General features: G+C 32.5%; 2 protein-coding genes across 6 annotated transcripts; one reads left to right on the top strand and one right to left on the bottom strand.

Moving 5' to 3' along the window:
* The first annotated feature begins 4,270 nt into the window (after positions 1 to 4,270).
* Positions 4,271 to 9,152, top strand: LOC122310325 (protein BPS1, chloroplastic-like). 5 transcript variants are annotated; one of them, XR_006242603.1, is made up of 5 exons: positions 4,316 to 4,642; positions 5,854 to 7,062; positions 7,279 to 7,380; positions 8,062 to 8,145; positions 8,241 to 9,152. XR_006242603.1 is itself a non-coding variant. In XM_043124228.1 (2 exons), exon 2 carries the CDS (start codon positions 5,867 to 5,869, stop codon positions 6,926 to 6,928), a length of 1,062 nt encoding a protein of 353 aa, XP_042980162.1. In that variant the 5' UTR covers positions 4,271 to 4,426; positions 5,854 to 5,866; the 3' UTR covers positions 6,929 to 7,150. The 5 variants fall into 5 exon arrangements, 2 of the variants coding, with proteins under 2 accessions (XP_042980162.1, XP_042980157.1); XR_006242604.1 differs by having other exon boundaries at positions 7,279 to 8,145; XR_006242602.1 differs by having other exon boundaries at positions 7,279 to 9,152.
* LOC122310316 (probable polygalacturonase) lies at positions 8,621 to 13,057 on the bottom strand. The gene is made up of 6 exons (XM_043124214.1): positions 12,906 to 13,057; positions 12,328 to 12,663; positions 11,198 to 11,318; positions 10,916 to 11,090; positions 10,333 to 10,403; positions 8,621 to 9,497 (listed from the first exon to the last, which is right to left on the bottom strand). Exons 1-6 carry the CDS (start codon positions 12,939 to 12,941, stop codon positions 8,788 to 8,790), a joined length of 1,449 nt encoding a protein of 482 aa, XP_042980148.1. The 5' UTR covers positions 12,942 to 13,057; the 3' UTR covers positions 8,621 to 8,787.
* Positions 13,058 to 13,367: the final 310 nt, after the last annotated feature.

The following is a 13,367-nucleotide window of genomic DNA, read 5'->3' as shown; positions in this document are numbered from 1 at the left end:
AATTGTTTTTTTTTTTCTTTTATATATATAAAACAATATTATGAAAGACAGCACCAACTTATATTTAATCCTTTATGTTTTTAGATGAATAAATAGTACAATAAATTTCTTTAAAAGCATTTTCATAAATTAAAAAAAAAACTACACCACAACTTAAAAGTAGGTCAAGTATTCTGGTGGAGATCTCATTGTTGGAACTCCTGTCGTGAGATTGAAAAACCTTCTCAAGGCAGTCTAGTCCAAAAGTTCCCGAAGTTGTATTTGCTCGTGCTTTTTATCTCCTGCTCTTTTATATGTCTCATATCTTCTTTTCCTCTTGACACCCTAACACTTTGTCTTATCTTATCAATTCTCTGTCTCATTTCTCTCTTATTTCTTTTATCTTTTAGTGATGACCCTTTGATGAATTGGGCGTTGATAACCATTTTGGGCCTAATGTATTTTGTCCATTACAATACATATTATAAGTATTATATTTATAATATTTATTATAATTATTATACGTTTTATAACAGCATGGATAAATAAGTAATCATTTTTATAGAAAATTAAAACAATTAAGTCACAGATATATGCATGCACAGAGTATTCAAACCTCCTCGTGAGTATTCATATCGTAACTTTGGGGCTTTGCCACTTTGGTGTGAAAAATACTGAACAAAGTTAGATATTCTTATGGAAGAATGGAATGTTGCATCTCGACCGTCTCCACACCTCAAGATTAGTGATAGGAGGATCATACCTACCAATGGGTGGGAAAAGCAAGGGTGAGCAGCGAAGGGAATGTTTGTTTGGAGGAGAAAATTAAAATATATATATATATATATATATAAATTTATTAATAGTCATTTTTTTAATTTTTAAATAAATAATAATAAAAATAAAAAGAGTAATAAAGAAATGATAAGAAATAGTAAACTTATCACTATAAATTTGAGTAATTCTATTTAGGTGTTTATACTATATTTATTTTTTAATTTTTTTAAATTCTGTTAGCTTAAAATAATTTTTCTACTCGTTATTCTTATCTTACATATTTATTAAGAAAAAATAAAAAATAAAAATATATATAGTATAAAAATAATGAGTATATATATATATTTTTATAAAATTGAGTAAGATGAAAATTTATTACCAAACAACGTTTTCTTGAAGGGTCTTGGGTCGACTTCAACGTCGTGTGAAGCTGAAATTAGCAGAGAGGCGTCTGATTCTGGGTCTCGCCATAGATGGACGGTGGCGAGTGGTTTTTGACACAGACAAAAACCGTCAGCTGTCGGATTTTAAAAAAAAAAAAGAAAAAAAGAGAAGCCAAGATGACGTCGTAGACGTGTTTGGCCAAGCAAAGGCAAAGGCAGGCGGGCAGGCGGGCAGGAAATTTGACAATGAAAGAATTGAAGGAACTTTTTACACCGTGTTTGGAAACAGGAATGACGATCTCCAAGTAAAGGAAAGAGCATGGTTTTCTTTGTAGGGAAGTAGCTAGGACAATGCTCAAGATACCTTTTTCTTCTTTTTTTTTTTTTTTTTTTCTTTTTTCTTTTTTAAATAAAGAAAGTGATGCAGCAGTTTCATGTTGGAATAATTCTACTACAACTAAAAAAAAATTATACGTACAATTATATTATAAAATACATAAACGTTCTATATTTATTTTTAAAAAAAGTGAAATTTATTTTTAAAAAATTACTTTTTTTTATATAAATTACTTGTTTAATTTATTTTTTAAAACAATTATGCCATTGTATAATTTACAATTATAAATATTATTTCTTATTTTTAAACATAATTTGATTTGTTTGCTCTAAACTACAAAAGTCTTCAACTTGACAAACTTTTTTATTTTGATTTACAAAAGTCCTCATTTTCTAAAGTAGTAATGACATCTTTAGAGAAAGTATTTATATATATATTTTTTTCGGCATGATAAAGTATTTATATGATATAATTTGATTTAGAATGTAAATATAAATTTTAAAATTAATATAAGAATCTTTTATGTCATAAAGTAAAAAGAAGAATCAAGCTACAAAAAGTCTTCAACTTGACAAACTTTTTGCTTACACGGTAATTTCCATTCAATTTTGATATTCCCATAAATATGCTTTTAAAAAAAAAATATATATTATCTCTAAATCATTAAAGTTGTCAGTACACTTCCGATATGAAAGTTCCATTTTTCTCCATTGAAATATCTAAATAAAATGAAAAAAAAAAAAGGTAACATAATATGGTCATAAATGTCAAAACTTAAAACTATGGAACAAGTTTAAATTGAATGATTATTTAGAGCATATATTAAAAATTTTGGTAGTTTAGTAGCTATTTTATAAAATAAATGTTACTTTAAATAAACAAAAGTTTATAATTAAATTAGAAAAATATTTCAGACACAATATTTTTATAAAAATAAATTTATAATTTTTTTTTAATAAAAACGCATATTGCATTTATTGAAATTGGACATTACAAACTGGACTCGCAATTCACATTATAAGCCAACTTATAATTTTAAACGATTCTCAGTACACACATGTGACTAACATGACCTAGCCCTTGCTGCAGCCTCTCCAAACTAATATTTGAAAGACAAACACTACTGTCCAAAATAGAGTATAAACAGACTCCTACCCGTTCAACAAATGAGGTAGTATACACCATACAAACTAAAAGTCCTAGGGAAACAACTCTTCAGATCTAATGTCTAACAAACTTGTAATTTTATTATACTAAAAACAAAACCATACAGATTAAAGCTAAAAAAACCAAAAACGCGAAACATAAGCATCGGCAGGGGCTGTATAGGAGCGTGGGATCCACACGCCACCCTCTAAATATGAAACGACGGTAAACTCCTGAAAAAACGGATGCTCTGGTTCTAGATAAGCCGCACGTGGCGACATAAACGTATCCTAGGCGGTGGCGATTGAGCTTCATTCACCTCGCTATGGACCTCGCGTTCTATCTACTCGCCATTGAGTTTGGCAAACTTCTTCTTCCTTTCGACAAATCGAAACATCTCCACCAAAAAAAATGAAAGAAAAAACCAGAACCAAAAAGAAGAGGATGAAAAGAAATAGAGGGGAAGAGGGAATGAGAATGGAAGGGAAGTAGAGAGAAGGTAGGGTTTGGAACTCTTTCTAGAGAGAAGGTAGAGAGAAAGAGACGAGAGAGAGAGAGAGAGTAGCATGTAAAAAAAATAATTTATAAGAATAAATTTATAAATTAATATGTCTTGATATAATACGTTAAACTATAATTTTAATTTAAAATAGATCTAATATATTATATATAACTACGTAATGCATCCACAAGTTTACTCTCATTAAATTATACGAGACCATTAATGAAGAATTATTGGCCGGCCTTTTTATCCAAAGGGCGAGTAGCTTCGTCGAATAAAGGATAAATTATATCAATTTCAAGTAAGATAAATAAATAATTATTTAATAATAAAATATTTTAATCAATTTAGAATTCGTTTGAATATTGAGTTGAGTTAAAATAAGTTGAGCTCTTTATGAATGGTAATGAATTGAGATGACAGAATAAGTCCACCTAAATGAGTCTAGATGTATTTTGATGTTAAAATAAATTTAGATATATTTATAAAAAATTAAAAAAGATTATAAATCTCATATGAAAAAATATATTAAATTGGAAAATATTACGACTCCTACGTAAAAAAAGAGATTTTAAATCGAGATGAGTTTAGTAATTTAAAAATTTAATATTTAGATGTTAGACTCAACTTAAAATTAAACTGAATCTTAATTTAGTCCAAATTTCAAACAGAATTTTAGGAATAATTTAAAAAGTGAAGTATTATGAGAATATTTCACTATTATTAATTATTTTATCATTATTTTTTATCTATTTTTTATTATTTAATATTATTATTTATTACTATTTAATATTTTATTATTACTTTCTATTAATATTTATAAAATATTTAAAATCACCTAACTTCCCAAACTCGACCGTCATAAGTCATGAATTGCAGAACCTGCCCACGTTTATTGACCTAAAAAGGGGAAGAAATTCTCAAAAAAAAAAAAAAAACAAAAACAAAAACAAAAATAAGGAGGAGAATTTTCTACTTTCTACACTGGCCGGGCCCCATGACAGCCTGTATGCTGCCCGCTGTTATTGACCAAAGAAAATAATATTAATATTATTAATAGAAAAATAAAAAGATAAAATATCCGCTACCCCAATCCCACCCATCTCTTCACACGTGTCACCTCTTCTCTCACCGCCTCGGTCACTCTATCACTGCCCAGGTCTCCAGCTTTAAAAAGGAACCTTCAACCTACTTCTTGCAGATCCGGAAACTTCAAGGAAGCAAAGAGAAGCGTATCATATCAGGTCGCCGCTCTGAAATTTTCTTGCAAGATATTTGAGATCTTTCCACGTTTTATATCAGGTTCAAGCCATATACACCTTCTCTCTCTGTCTATTTCTTCCGTGTTTTGGTAGTTTTTCTTTCTTTTTCTTTTTTTCTGTTTCTTTTTCTCTCCAATCTCCGAAAAGGAAGTACCTGGAAAGTAGACCTATTAATTGGATATTCATCTGATTTTTAACGATCGGAGGATAACTTCGGCTTCATATTGCTCTAATCGGTGAAAGATCTGACGGTTAGGTGAGTTATTTCGTTTATTTCTGATTAGGATAATTGTTGTTGTGGATCTTTGTGATTTCGGTAGAATAGGTTGGTTGATTCATTTTGTGATGATTTAAAGAAAGGTGCAGAGAAGCTCGATATTAAAGTTTGAAACCTTTGGGTGTTGATATTCTGTTCTGCAAGAAGAGGACGTGGGTTTTTCATGTTGATTTTTCTTGTGCTGTCTTTTCATTTGCTCTAAAAAACTTGTAAAGATAATTGGAGAATAGAAGGGAAATTAATTCTCTTTTTCGGATTTTATGTTATTTTGTTTCTGTACCCAAACTCAAGGTTAGTGTGAATACAATGCATATACTCGTGGGTTTGTATTATTATTTCATTGTGCACATAGTTTGTAATAATGCGGAGCGATATTGGCCTTTTATTTTATCTGGCCTGGTTTTTGTTGCTGGGGAAAATGGAAGAGAAGAAGCAAGTACAAAATCTCGATATTTATTTCTTGATATTTGGTTGTAGGAAAACTTAGATCAGCAAAGCATCGAATTTTTATAAAGAAAAATTCTATGTGTAGTCACTTTTGTGGACTCCTTTGTGCACTCCAGTGATATGATTGGTTGTGTATTAAAAAAAAAATTAATCCAACCAATCATATCAGTGGAGTGTGCAGAGAGTACGCAAAAATGACTATACGTAGCATTACTCTTTTATAAATTCGATTTGGAAAGAGAATAAATTAATAATTTCGGATCATACAAAGCAAAAGACTTGAAAGTGAAGGAGGACAAAAGAGATATAGACAAAAAAGCCGAGAAAACTCGTATAGAAATAGGGGAAATTTGGGATAGCATTATATTTGCTCAAGTAATAAGAGGTTTTGCATTAGTAATCCAATCAATTCTTAGAAAATATATTATATTACCTTCATTAATGATATCTAAAAATCTTGTTCGTATACACTTATTTCAATTTCCTGAATGGTCCAAAGATTTAAAGGATAGGACTTACGAAATCCATATTAAATGTACCTATAATAGCGATTAATTATCAGAAAAAGAATTTCCGAAAAAACTGGTTAACAAACGGTATTCAGACCCCAATAGGTCTTTTGGGCTCATAATTATTCGACTATGGTCTAACCTATCAAAAAAAATTATTCGACTATGTTCTATGGAATTTTGCCCCTGTTCATATGGTTTTTATGAAGCTTTTATCTGTTCTCATATATGCAGTTAAATCATCGACATGAGCCGTCCACAAGAACCACACCAGCCTTTCTTCCATTTTGGGAATCCTTTCCGAAGGTTATCACCAAAGGGTCCTTATCTGTCTCGAAAGCTTCTCTCACTGTTGAACAATTTTGAGAAAACCTTGGCAGAGAGGCTGGAAAAGCTAAACCCAAATGACAAGGAAGAAATCCTTAGCTTGTCATGGATGAAATCTGCAATGGAGTCACTTTGTGAAACTCATAATGACATTAATGCACTCATAACCGACCTTGATCTCCCTGTTTCTGATTGGGATGAGAAATGGATAGATGTGTACTTGGACATCAGTGTGAACTTGCTTGATATATGCAATGCATTTAGCTCTGAGCTATCCCGACTGAACCAGGGCAACCTCTTGCTTCAGTGCCTGCTGCACAATTTGGAATCCACCTGTGCAAAACCCTTTATCCGTGCCCGTTCTTCCCTTGATAGCTGGAGTCGTCATATCAGTTCAAAGAACTCCAGAGTTGAAAACTGTTGCACCATTTTGGACAAGCTTGTGGAGTCCATTGATCTTCCCAAGGTTAAGAATTCAGCCAAGGGGAAGGTTTTGATGAGTGCTATGTATGGGGTTAAGGTGGAGACGATATTTGTCTGTAGTGTCTTTGCAGCCGCCTTCTCTGGTTCTCCGCAAAAGTTGCTAGATTTGGAAGTTGCTGACAAATATGCATGGGCACAAGCGTTTACCGGTCTGCGGACTAGCATTAATGGGGAAATTAGAAACATGTTGGTGGGTGAAAGAGTTACAGCTTTGAAGGAGCTTGAAGCGGTTGATACAAGTGTCAAGAAATTGCATCCCATGATCCAAGATGGGGATGAACCCGTTGAAGCAGAAGCATTCAAGAATTCTGTTTCAGATTTGGCAATGAGAGGGGAGAAACTTTCACAAGGACTAGATCTTCTTACAAAGGGAGTGGATAGCTTTTTCCAAATAGTTTTAACTGGGCGTGATGCTCTGCTTTCTAACTTAAGATTAACTGGTACTGACTCTGACACAAAGGTTGGGGGCAACGTATTAGAACGAGTTTTGAGTCGATGAAGTTGGAACTAAACCGTTCACGGCATTTAGATGGGCTTAGGTGTGGGGTTTTCTGTTTTCTTATTACTGATGATAGTGTACCATCTTGTTTTGCAGCTTTTGGTCTTTGTATTCAGTATGGTGTGAGTTGCAAGGTATGTTGTATTACAGTGCTGCAGATCTGTAAATGTATGATGTACTACCTATTATTATTATATAAAAGGCTGTATTGTTTGGGAAGAAGATTGTCATCTTTTTAAATGTTTCAACACCCCCCATTTCCCAAGCAAACAAAATTCAACTGTTATGTGGGAAGCTCTGAAATTCTCATATGGATGATAATTGGCAACGAGTTTCTTCTTATTTTGCAGTGGAGATGTGCCTTGAGTAAAAGCATATTTGCATTTTCGTGCAATGCCAGAATATGAGACAAGTAAAAGATCCGACTCGCGGAGAAATCAGCTTTGGACCAGGTATATCGAGTAACCTTTATATTAAAACCTACCAATTACCATATGTATTCCCCAAGTCTGATGTTGGAAGAAAATAAAGGGAAGAAGCCAGCAGCCACGGGGAGGAGAGGAAACCTGTCATCAATATTTATTTTTATTCATTAGAAAAAGACGACTACCATAGAAAATTAGGTTTAAATAGAATTTGGACTGTAAATAAAACTCGATTCCGATTCGTTAATTAAATAAATTGTTTTATGGATACTAGGTTAAGATCGATTATTAAATGATACGATTCATGTAAAGTTCAATTTGACTTGAACAAATTCGAATAATTTTATTATTTTCTATAGTATTATGTTCAATGCTGTAACGAGAGTATATTAAATATTGAAAAATATAACAGATAATCAGTTCTCAATACCATAGTTATTCTATGGATAAATTTATAAGAATAATTTAAATAATTTACATGTTCTCCACTGGGTTGCAAGTAGAATGACTCGTACAATATTAAGGAGCTCATATGGAGGCGTTATGTTCAAACCGGGTCCAACTCATTGAGGATAATCGGCTCTATACGCTCACTTAGATAGAGAAACCTGATGACTTGAACAACTGAAGTAATTGTTGGGTCATCAAAGATAGAAAACTCACTGTTATTCCTTCTTTTAACTCATATCTATCATGCAAATTAATCAGAAACGCAATTTATCTCAAGTTCAAATCCCTGATTGCTGCTGCTGTGAGTTTGGACTTTGGTCTCTTCCCCCACTTCACTCAGCAGTAAGTTGAAATCTCTATTAATGTACTGGAGATTATTCTTGGTCACAAGCTCTAAACAGTATGATTTTGAAGATCTTCTGTGTTTGAAATGGTAGATGTGGATATAAAGACTCGCTGCCAGGCTGAGCTAATCATCTTTTCTCATATCTTTGGGGGTGAAAACCTCTGAATCTGTATGTATTCCCTCTGTTTAAGCTACTTTCTTTGCAGTATGATTTTTGTTAACACCTGGTACATACTGTCATGCACGATTCATTGTTTTCAATAGCCAAGAATGCTAACCCTTGGTCCTGGACACAGTATATCATCATCATCATCATTATTTCCTGTTATTAAGAATAATTGCTCCTGTTATCTTGCATGATTTATACACAACTCACTTGGGCATGGGGTCTTTCTGATATGATTGTGCAATTTATGTATATTCTGAAAACATTAGTTCTATAGCTAAGCTTAAACCATGAAGAAACCAGTCTTCAAATGATTTGTTTCCCAACTTTTACTAATAATTAATAAAAGGATGCATCTAAATAGACATCTCTCGGCTGTTTTTTCTTCTTGTCTCTGTTGGCTAGCAACAATCTAGCTCTACCTTATAGATAAGACTAATTAATACTTTTGCTGGTACAAATCAAGCAAAGCTCAAGCATTTGTTATTGTATATGAACACTTCTTGAAGTTTACCCTATCGATGGCCAAGCTATCCGCAGGAAAATCACATGCCCCAATCTTCTCCGGCCCTTGATCAGGCAATGAACCACACGGCGGAGGACTCACGCCACTTGTGATCCCTGCGACATCATTGCACATCCACTGCACTTTTTTTGACTTAGCCGCCACGTTAATGGTCACATTCGAAATACAAATACCCGTAAAGGGATCACCCGAAATCCCTTCCAATCTAGCCGCCATCGAGACATTCTCCGCCACCACATCCCTGTAGTTGATCCCTTTGACTTCAGGCAAGGCGTTCGGGTCGTAGTGACCATCTGCATGTGCTTTATAATTGCCATTCATCAAAAACACCCATTTCATGGTATGCAAAGTCAATCGTTTCACGTATACATCTTTCACGTAACCTCCTCTTCCTACCGCTGTCTTGATCCGAACTGCCGATTCGGTATTAAAGGCCACAATATCCTCGGCCCTGACATCTTCAATCCCACCGGACATCTCGCTGCCCAATGCGATCACAGCGCTGTACGGGGAGATGCATGTGAGCCGTCTGATTACCAGTTGTTTGGTGGGCCATCCAAATTGTATACCGTACTCATCCCAACCGCTCTTAACAGCCACACAATCGTCTCCAGAGACAATATAACAGTCCTCTATTCTAATGTTTGTGCATGAATCTGTGCTTAACATAAAGAACCAAAAACAAACACAACAAAACAATATAAAAGGGTTAAAAACTTCTGATTCCGACAAATTGCAGCTAAATTATTATTCCACTAGGTTTGTTTCGTATAGTGCTTTTATTTTATTTTATTTTTATTATTTTGGGAAAGTAGTGTTTAATCACTAAATAAAAAAAAACCATTGTCGGGAGCCTTCATTCGGAGCCCCTATCGGGTGCCCTCATGTTTGGGTTTAGCATTTTTGTTTTCGAAAAGCATATCCATCCTTGTTTTTCCTTATTGAGTAATCATACATCTATAATTATTTTACAATTTATTTTCAAAAAATCAATAAAATTATATTACTCTATTAAAAATAAATTTTAATATTATAAAACTACCTCAATTTTAGTTAAATTGTAAAATAGTTGTAAAGTTATTATTTTTCTTCTTCTTTTTCAAAATTTTCTTATTGATTTATAAGAGTTATATTATATATAATTATAAAATATTTAAATCTTGCACGCATCTTTTGAAAATAGTGAGACCCACCATTCAAAAGTGAAAATTTTCTTGTGGGTCACAAATTCATCCAATTTTTTGAAAGAAAGTACATGAATCTTATATACACTACTTATACACCGCCCTAGAATTGGACAAATCATTTCCCAATTTAAAATTTGAGTAAACTCCTTTTGAACTTATTTGCCATTTTTATCCTTAAAAAGGCTATACTAAGCAGACCCTAAATGAATTTTAATAATAATAATAATAATAATAATAATAATAATCAAATAGTTAAAAGAAAGATTATAATAAATGACAAATACTTCTGAAGAAACGAACCTACCTGGATTGATACCGTCGGTGTTTGGAGATCTAACCGGAGCTATGATCGTGATCCCTTGCACAACTATGTTGCTGTAAATTACATATTTTGACAATTTCGTTATCCTCTTTAATATATTATTAAAAAAAAGAAAAAAAAAAACATCATGCCAATGCATGTTTCTGTAATATAATACATGGGTTTTCTAAAATTTAACTCCAAATTTTTTTAAAAACAATGCCTATCATTTTATTTTAGATTTTATCATCTTCAATTACACAATATGATGCACTTTTAAGTGGTTATAGTTAAACTACTTAAAATATGTCATATTAATGAGCGTGATTGAAGATAACAAAATGTATTGGCTCTTAGCAATAGTGCTAAAAATTCAAAATGATTATATAAAAATAAATTCATAAACTGACGTGATTTCATATGATTTATTATATAAATTTTATAATAAAAATAATTTTATAGTTTGACGTAAACATCAAGTCATATTATTTTATAAATTTTTTTTTATATAATTTTTTTTTTTTTTGTTAAAGTATTTTTGGTGAAGTAAGAATTATGAGGAGAAGATTAGGGGCAGTTGGATTACCTGCTGTAAACAGGATGAATGTTCCAAGATGGGGAGTTTAGGAGCGTTAGATTGGAAATCTGAATATTATCGGAGAACATGAGTTCGATGAGGTAAGGGCGGGTGTATTTTAGCTTTCCACCGTGGAATTTCTGCCACCACATACTTCCCTGACCATCAATCGTACCGTTGGCACCTGATTTCAGATCCATCCAACAACAAAATAATATATGTGAATCAATATTATTCCTTTTTTAATTCTTTTTTTTTTTTTTTTAAAAATTAGGTATTAAATATACGTACCTGTGACAATCACGTCAGTGAGATTTGTTCCAAAGATGAGACTGGCGTATCTTCCACCGGCGGCATCTCGTCCTCGACCGTATGACGGCAAAGGTTTAAGCACCGGCCATTCGTTCATATCCTAATAAATATATATTATTTGATTAATCTCACATGACTTAAGGGACTTGAAAGTTTGAATAGAAATTCTAAGATATTGATTCACACATATGGGGTAAAAGAATGTACACTTTACACTCTTAAATCACTAAAGATTTTACATTTTTCATCTCAAATTATTAAAATAAGAATAATTCTATTTATTATCTACACACACTACGTATCAGATTTATTTTTTTTATTTTTTTAATAACAAATATATAGTGTATGAATGATAAGTAAAATAATTTAATTAGTTTAATAATAATAAAATAAAATAAAAAATAATTTTAAAATATATAAACTGTATAGTGTGGGACGATAAGTAGCATCTCTTGTATGAAAATAGAGAATGTGTTAGATTGGTCAGTTTTGGAGCAAAGTTCAACACTCTACTGTAGTTTGAGGATGCAAAGTGGGACCTAAAATTGGGAGAGACTCAGATGTTGATTCTCATTAAGGTGTTGAAATCTTGAAACTGACAAACCGTAGACAAGAAATTGTTGCTTGGAAGCTGGAATGGGGACGCAATTGTCTCTCAAAAAGCTTTTGTCTTTTAGGACGCAATTTCAGTAAAAGCATTTCCAACCCCGTGACTTTACTTACATCCACTTCTCACCAAAAAGTACTGAAATACCTTACCGAACAAATTGAATTTTAGATCAAGATTAGGTATAAGCAAGGTTACTATTGTCCTTATAGCAGGTAAAAAGTTTCAACTTCTGGTTTCAATCCTTATCATTTCTGTTATCTTTCGTCATATTTATTGTTATAATTTATTCTATAAAAATTTTATATATAGTAAGTTTTGTGTATAGTGTATGCACTTTCACTAATATAATTGATTACATTATTTTTTTAATATAAAATAATTATTTTGACTAATCATATCAGTAAAATATATAAGAGTTCGCTTAATTAACAACGGCTTAGAATATGACACGTGGCACATGTAATTGTAAATGATAAAATTTAAGGCAGGAAAAGAAGACCTGAGAAGCGAGGAGAACAGCATCCTGGTGGAGATAGAGAGTGAAGTGGCTGGTGAGTTGGAAGCTCCCAGTGAGCCATTTTCCAGGAGGAACATAAAGTAGAGCACCGCCATCTGATGCATGCTGGCTTAGGTTGTCGATTGCAGCCTGAAATGCCTTTGTGTTTGAAGTCTTGCCATCACCAACACCATTGAAATCCGTCAGGGATGCACTGTGAGCTCTGCAGCTTATTGCTGTGTACTCAAACATGGAACCCTGAAAATTGGCTTTTCTGCTCTCTGCTCCTCTTTGGCTCAGAAAGGCCACTACCATAAACACTGAAATTACCTTAATCACCTGTTAACAAAAAAAAGGAAATTAAGAAATGTGCAAGGAAGGTCATGTTTATTATAAAAGAACACACACACACATAGAGAAACCAGAAAATTTTAAAAAACAAATGATTAGGAGTTTGTGCACGTCTGAGGAGGAGTTCTAAGAAAACTTTTAACTAGAAACTGGACAAATTTTTTGAAAAACCCATAATGTTTTGGTTGTTTGAGTAGAAAATGTAAGGGGTTTGGACTCTGGAGGTTTACCTGAGCTCTCATGGGACTTCTTCTTGAGAACTCCATTGGGGAGATAGCAAACTTGAATATGTTTGGTGGTGAAGACGACGGAAGTATTTATAATGAAAAGTACACAGCATGTGGACATGGAATTTATATTTTCTCAAGTAGGCTTCCTGTTCTTATAAAAAATTAGAAAAAATATAATTATGGTTTTATTTATATATTTTTTATTTGTTTTATATAAAAGACAAACGTTAGCAACTTAATTAAAGAGGGACAGTTGCAAATTAGTTTCTTTAGCCATGAGGTTTGGTGAAACAGTGTGGTTGTATGTGCTGTGAGTCTCTTGCATGACCTTTTTTACAGTAATATTTAATGGAAAATACTCTTAACTGTAAATAGATTATATAAAAATAATCTTACAGATTGATATATCTTGACGTGGTTTGTTAAATCTAACAAATCAGATAAAACTAAGTCAGTTTGTGA

The sequence above is a fragment of the Carya illinoinensis genome, chromosome 1 (assembly GCF_018687715.1).
Source record: "Carya illinoinensis cultivar Pawnee chromosome 1, C.illinoinensisPawnee_v1, whole genome shotgun sequence".
In the NCBI taxonomy this organism is placed as follows: Eukaryota; Viridiplantae; Streptophyta; class Magnoliopsida; order Fagales; family Juglandaceae; genus Carya; species Carya illinoinensis.
The sequence above is the reverse complement of the archived record's forward strand: the minus strand, read 5'-3'. Positions and strand labels throughout refer to the sequence as shown.